The 6,835-nt window shown below is 47.3% G+C and overlaps 1 protein-coding gene across 1 annotated transcript; it reads left to right on the top strand.

Annotated features, from left to right (window-relative positions):
• Window positions 1-2,486: 2,486 nt before the first annotated feature.
• Window positions 2,487-6,565, top strand: LOC123086648 (uncharacterized). Its single transcript, XM_044508423.1, has 4 exons — window positions 2,487-2,915; window positions 2,994-3,052; window positions 5,966-6,083; window positions 6,235-6,565. The coding sequence occupies exons 1-4, from the start codon at window positions 2,704-2,706 to the stop codon at window positions 6,311-6,313; spliced, it is 468 nt and encodes a 155-aa protein (XP_044364358.1). The 5' UTR covers window positions 2,487-2,703; the 3' UTR covers window positions 6,314-6,565.
• The last annotated feature ends 270 nt before the right edge of the window (window positions 6,566-6,835 follow it).

The raw sequence follows: 6,835 nt of genomic DNA, 5'->3' as shown, positions 1-6,835 counted from the left end.
CCGACCGATCAAGCACCGAAACTACGGCACCTCCGAGTTTTTGCACACGTTAAGCTCGATGACGATCCCCGGACTCCGATCCAGCAAAGTGTCGGGGATGAGTTCTGTCAGCACGACGGCATGGTGACGATCTTGATGTTCTACCGTCGCAGGGCTTCGCCTAAGCACTGCTACAATATTATCGAGGATTATGGTGGATGGGGGCACCGCACATGGCTAAGAGATCAATGATCAATTGTTATGTCTCTGGGGTGCCCCCTGCCCCCGTATATAAAGGAGTGGAGGAGGGGGCCGGCCAAGGAGGGTGGCGCGCCCAAGGGGGGGAGTCCAACTCCCACCGGGAGTAGGACTTCCCTTTTTTCCTATTAGGAGTAGGAGAGGGAAGGAAGAGGAAGGAGGGGGAAGGAAAGGGGGGGGGGCGGCCCCCCTCCCAATTCGGTTTGGGCTTGGGGGGGCGCCCCCTCCCTTGCTCCTTTCCCCTCCTTTCCACTAAGGCCCAATAAGGCCCATATACCTCCCGGGGTGTTCTGATAACCTCCCGGTGATCCGGTATTGTCCCAATCTTACCCGGAACCTTTCTGGTGTCCAAATATAGTCGTCCAATATATCGATCTTTATGTCTCGACCATTTCGAGACTCCTCGTCAAGTCCGTGATCACATCCGGGACTCCGAACAACCTTCGGTACATCAAAATATATAAAATCATAATGAAACTGTCATCGTAACGTTAAGCATGCGGACCCTACGGGTTCGAGAACAATGTAGACATGACCGAGACACGTCTCCAGTCAATAACCAATAGCGGAACCTGGATGCTCATATTGGCTCCTACATATTCTACGAAGATCTTTATCGGCCAGACCGCATAACAACATACGTTGTTCCCTTTGTCATCAGTATGTTACTTGCCCGAGATTCGATCGTCGGTATCTCAATACCTAATTCAATCTCGTTACCGGCAAGTCTCTTTACTCATTCCGTAATACATCATCTTGCAACTAACTTGTTAGTTGCATTGCTTGCAAGGCTTTAAGTGATGTGTATTACCGAGAGGGCTCAGAGATACCTCTCCGACAATCGGAGCGACAAATCCTAATCTCGAAATACGCCAACCCAACATGTACCTTTGGAGACACTTGTAGAGCACCTTTATAATCACCCAGTTACGTTGTGACGTTTGGTAGCACACAAAGTGTTCCTTCGGTAAACGGGAGTTGCATAATCTCATAGTCATAGGAACATGTATAAGTCATGAAGAAAGCAATAGCAACATACTAAACGATCGGGTGCTAAGCTAATGGAATGGGTCATGTCAATCACATCATTCTCCTAATGATGTGATCCCGTTAATCAAATGACAACTCATGTCTATGGTTAGGAAGCATAACCATCTTCAATTAACGAACTAGTCAAGTACAGGCATACTAGTGACACTTTGTTTGTCTATGTATTCACACAAGCATTACGTTTCCGGTTGATACAATTCTAGCATGAATAATAAACATTTATCATGATATAAGGAAATAAATAATAACTTTATTATTGCCTCTGGGGCATATTTCCTTCAATTGGTGCCCTGAGTTTCAGTGAGGCCCAATAAGAATTGACTATATGGCAGGTTGCTAGCAGGATGCTGAGTGGCAGGGGCTGGCAGTAGTTGCTCTGTCATATCTTGCATTTGATTTGCACCAAGCAACTGTGAAGCACTTGAAGCATCAATTTGTGGTGGCTGCTGAATGTTAGCTACAATGTCAAGCAGAGAAATTTGCTCTTGCTGCACAACCTCTTTTGCCTGTTGCACCAAGGGAAGAAACTCCAGTTGCATAGGCTGCATCATAGCTTCAAGTGACATATTGAGATCAAATGGAAATTGCATCACATCAAGCTGATGAGCTGGTGGATCTGGTGGAGCTAGCAGATTTCCAAACAGCTGTAGATTGACAGCACCCTGAACTGATCCTACAGACTCAACACTGTTGGAATGAATGCCAAGAAATAGAGTGAGACCACTATGCTCCATCTCAACTGCATGAGAAGCACCATCCTGCTGCTCATGGACCAACAGATAATTTAGCTCTAAAAAAGCTTCTCCTTGAATGACATTGTTGTTGTTCGGGGGCATTGCCCAGTAATCCCAGCCTTGTTCCTCTGCATGATCTGCATCTTCTTGCAATCAGTAGATGTGTCTACTGATTGCGTAGTAGGTGCTTATCTAGATCATAATTAGTATGTCGTTAATTTTGTTAATACAATGTTCATGATTATTTTCTGGATTAAATTAATCAAAACATTGCCTATATACTCAGCACTTCTTGAAAGAAAAAAAAACATGCTAATTTGCCATCCAAAAGCAGGACAGAGGAATCCCGTCCAGTGGAGAGATAGAGAGGGCGCCAAGTGGAACCCGCGCGCGTCCAGTGGAAAGGGATAGCGAGCGAAGGGAAGCCATGAATGCCACGCAGCCTCCACACTGCCCTTACCTCCTCCACTCCACTAGGCAGCAAAGGAAAAGTGCGATGCTTCCAGCACCAACGGTCCAACCACCGACTCTTATCCCCAGGCACCCCCACCCCTCCTCCCACAGTGCTTTCCCGCGTGCATTTCATCGCTCTCGATCAGCAGCTCTTGGCAGATCGTGCGTCGATCAGCTGTTGCCTCCACGGGCTAGGCCGTAAAGAAGAATCCGAGAGAGAGCTGCATCAATGGCACTGCAGATGCAGGCGCAGGCCCCGTCGCTGGCGCGCGCGCCGGCGGGGAGCCCCGCGCGGCTCCGGTCGGCGTTCTGCGCGCCGCCGCTGCTTGTGCGGGTCCGGCTGCCAGCGCCGTGCAGGGCGACGTCCGCGGCGGCGGCGCGGATCACGATGCGGTTCGGCCGCGTTGAGACGAAGCAGGCCTACATCTGCCGGGACTGCGGGTGGGTGAGCCTGCCCGCGCGTTGCTACGGTGAAGTTGACTGCTCCTGATGCGCTCTGCACTTTTGCGAATGTTGTAGGTACATATACAAGGACAAGACTCCGTTTGAGAAGCTGTCCGATGACTACTACTGCCCTGGTGAGAAAATTTTGTGTAACCACACTTTACCGGATGTCAGGGCTTTTTCTGATTCACAGGATTATTAAAACGCTGGAATATAGAGAAAAAAAAGGCATGATTGCACTATGATGTCCTCTTGAATCCTATAGAATCTGAAAATTACAGGAATTTGAATGGAAGAGTGCTAGCATAGCAAAAACAAAGGAATTCTTCCAAGAGGCTTGAGGGGATGAAAATTTTCCTTCGAAACATAATACAAATGAATTCTAAGGAATAATTCCTAAGGATTCCTGAATCCAAATCATCCATCAAAAATACCTATGAATCAAAGGAGCCGTTAGGCACATAAATTCCATGAGTGTTTTCGTTGCACCCATGGTAGACTCTTACCCCACTTGCCATTGCATTTGCCACGAGGGTGGCTGCTAATTTAGCCATCACAAAAATTGTGGCTTGACTCTAAAAAAAAACTGTGACTTTAGATGCCCTCGTCTCCAACGCCCAAAGCGCCTTCATTAAAAAGAGAAACATTCATGACAACTTCATGTATGTGCGGAACTTTGCTCGACGCCTTCACAAATGCAAGACCCCCGCCCTTCTTTCCAAGCTGGACATAAGAAAAGCCTTCGACTTTGTCAGATGGGAATTCATCCTCCACCTCTTGCAACTAAAGGGCTTCCCTTGCAAATTCCGTGATTGGATTGCCGCTCTACTTTGCACCTCTTCCTCACGTTTCCTGCTCAATGGTCTGCCCGGACCTCCCATCAAACATGGTCGCGGTTTTTGGCAAGGGGACTCGATCTCGCCATTGCTATTCGTCCTCGCAATTGATCCTCTTCACCAAATACTTGACTTGGCAACGAGGAAGGGCCTCCTTCATAAGATTCGGGGACGAGGTGCTATGATGAGAACCTCCTTATACGCGGATGACGCGGCCATTTTTATGGCCCCTATCAAGAGTGACATCGACAACCTCTCCACCATTTTGAAGGGCTTCGGTGATGTCACGGGTCTATGCACCAACTTTCACAAAAGCTCGGTTGTGCCCATCCGGTGCTCCAACGTTGACTTGGATCATGTCCTCAGTGGCGTACCGGTGTCCAGAGCCACCTTCCTGATGAAATACCTGGGACTCCCACTCTCGGTCTGGCAGCTCAAGTTTGTAGATTTCCAATACCTTGAGGACAAGGCGGCCGACAAACTTGTCACCTAGGACGGACAAAACACCACCACCATCGGGCGCACGACACTTGTCAAATCAGCCATTGCCTCCCAGGCAGTGTATGCCATCACACCCCTCATCGTGCCACCGCGCTCTCTTCACAACATCAACAAATTGGAGAGGGCCTTTCTCTGGTCTGGTTCAGATAAGACGACTGGTGCCAAATGTAAAGTGAATTGGAAGGTGGTCTGTCGCCCCAAGGAGTACGGAGGCCTTGGGGTTCTAGACACTGACAAGTTTGCTCGGGCCTTACGTCTTAGATGGCCTTGGTATGAATGGAAGGCGCCGGACAAGCTTTGGGTGGGGCTTGGGAACCCCTGCACGGAGGACGACATGGACTTCTTCTATGCCTCAACGACCACCATTTTGGGCAATGGAGCCAAAACACCTTTTTGGGACTCCCCATGGCTTCTTGGGCGGAAACCGAAGGACATTGCTCCTTTAATATATGATGCCTCCACGCGTAAGAATTGGAAAGTGCATGAAGCCCTCGATGGAAATGCTTGGATTCTTAAGATCAGCCACAACATCGTCGCTTCCGTTGCCCACATCCGTCAATTCTTGACGTTATGGATGTTGGTGCATGATCTACACCTGGACACACAAGCTGACGATGACATTATCTGGAAACATGCCAATAAAGGGATCTACTCGGCGGCCACTGCATACAAGGCACAATTCCTCGGCTTGATGCTCTCGCCTATGGACTTCATGATATGGAAGGCTTGGGCCCCTCCCAAGATCAAATTCTTTGCTTGGTTGACTATCCAAGACCGGATTTGGACTGCCGACAGATTAGAGCGGCGCGGATGGGAAAACTGTGGACTCTGCCCGCTCTGCAGGACTGAAGGCGAGACGGGCGCGCACCTCTTCTTCAAATGCCGCTACACTATTCGGCTATGGAACTCGGTCATCCTTGAATTCGGTCTTGCTCACATGGACACCTCTTCTTAACACTTGGATGGATCCGTTTTGGAATGGTGGGCAAGCGAACCAGCTTGCAAAACCTAGATCGACGAGCCTTGGCCTCCCTTACAATGTTGGTTTCTTGGACAATCGGAACGAGCGTAACGCTCGGGTCTTCCATCGCAAGAGTGCACCACCCCCGGTCCTCCTTCGGACTATCATCGATGACGCCAAGCTTTGGGTTCTCGCGGGTGCTAAAAAACTAGGGTCCATTATTGTACACGAGTAGTTGCCATGCCGTGTGTGTGGTCACTTGTAACACCCTAAAACTCTTCTCTCTTATTTAATGAATGAGGCAAATCTTTTGCCTCCGTTTCGAAAAAAAAGTGAGATAGAGTGTGGAAAGCAAGCTAACCCGTTGCCCTTGTTAATCCTCATTTTTCTCGCTCTTACATGGTTTGTTGACACATTTTCGGTCAGCCCCTATTTTTTAGCCATGTACTCTATAGCTGCGTCAATTAATTTGGATCAAAGGCAGTACTGATTTTTTGCGAAGAAATTTTAAATATAGTCAACCTGTGATGCTGGGGTTCTAACTTAGCTACTTGGACAACTGTCTTAAATGTTGCCCAGAGCAGAAATTGAATACTCTTTTCTTTACCTTTTGCCTTTCTTTTATATGTACATGTTGCATGTTAATATTTACGAAAATACCGTTGAATGATTGTTCTACAGTTCTTGGCATAAAAAGAAGTTGTCATTCATTTTCATATTCCAACCACTGAACTCCATTGTTGATGCAGTCTGTGCCGCTCCTAAGAGAAGATTCAGGCCCTACGAACCACCAGTGGCCAAGAACGCCAACGCCACTGATGCCCGGAAGGCGAGGAAGGAGCAGCTCAAAAAGGACGAGACTGTGGGGTAAGTAGTTGAACCCTACAAGAAGAAAAGCAAAATAATCAATTAGCTTGACTTCTCCTTCATACGTGTCGATTCAACGTTGTGATGTTAGCTACAAAGAGTAGAGACTGATTGATGACGAACTTTGGAAAATTATTTTGCTCTCTTGCAGGAAAGCTTTGCCTATTGGTATCGCGGTCGGGATCGTTGCATTGGCGGCCCTGTTCTTCTACCTGAACAGTGTCTACTAGACGAAGACAAAAAAGAAAGAAAGTAAAAAAGGGAATGCTTCATGTGATGGAAAGAACTAGGACTGTTTTACGGTTCTTTTTGCCTCTGTATACATGGGTGATGGGTGGTCATATAGAGTATGTTTGGTTGGTCCAAAACTAGACATACTAAAATCTTGGATGGCATACTATAATATTTTGACTTCTGTTCGGTTGTTCATTGTGAAAAGTGTCTGAAGGTTAGATGGCTTTAGTCTCCAATATATTAATTCATGGATACATGTCAGTTGTCCATTTGTGAGGTGATGATACATGTAGCAGTTTAGTCCCACATGGGAAAGTGGAGAAAAGTTTGCACAAACATCTTCCACATACCATTGTAGTTTGAGAAGACAGTGGTGCCAATAATCTGCTAATTGCCTGATAAATACTTCCTCTGTAAACAAATATAAGAGCGTTCAGATCCTCATTTTAGTGATCTCGCTCTGATATTTCTTTACGGAAGGAGTACTTGTGAAAGCCAAATCACGGTCTTAACTTTCA

Source organism: Triticum aestivum, chromosome 4A (genome assembly GCF_018294505.1).
Source record: "Triticum aestivum cultivar Chinese Spring chromosome 4A, IWGSC CS RefSeq v2.1, whole genome shotgun sequence".
Classification (NCBI taxonomy): domain Eukaryota; kingdom Viridiplantae; phylum Streptophyta; class Magnoliopsida; order Poales; family Poaceae; genus Triticum; species Triticum aestivum.
The sequence above is the reverse complement of the archived record's forward strand: the minus strand, read 5'-3'. Positions and strand labels throughout refer to the sequence as shown.

Bases quoted from the DNA above. Each gene is read 5' to 3' on its own strand.
- LOC123086648 (XM_044508423.1), top strand. From the start codon at position 2,704: ATGGCACTGCAGATGCAGGCGCAGGCCCCGTCGCTGGCGCGCGCGCCG. The intron at 2,916-2,993 runs GTGGGTGAGCCT...CGAATGTTGTAG, and splicing joins TACATCTGCCGGGACTGCGG to GTACATATACAAGGACAAGA. The intron at 3,053-5,965 runs GTGAGAAAATTT...TTGTTGATGCAG, and splicing joins CGATGACTACTACTGCCCTG to TCTGTGCCGCTCCTAAGAGA.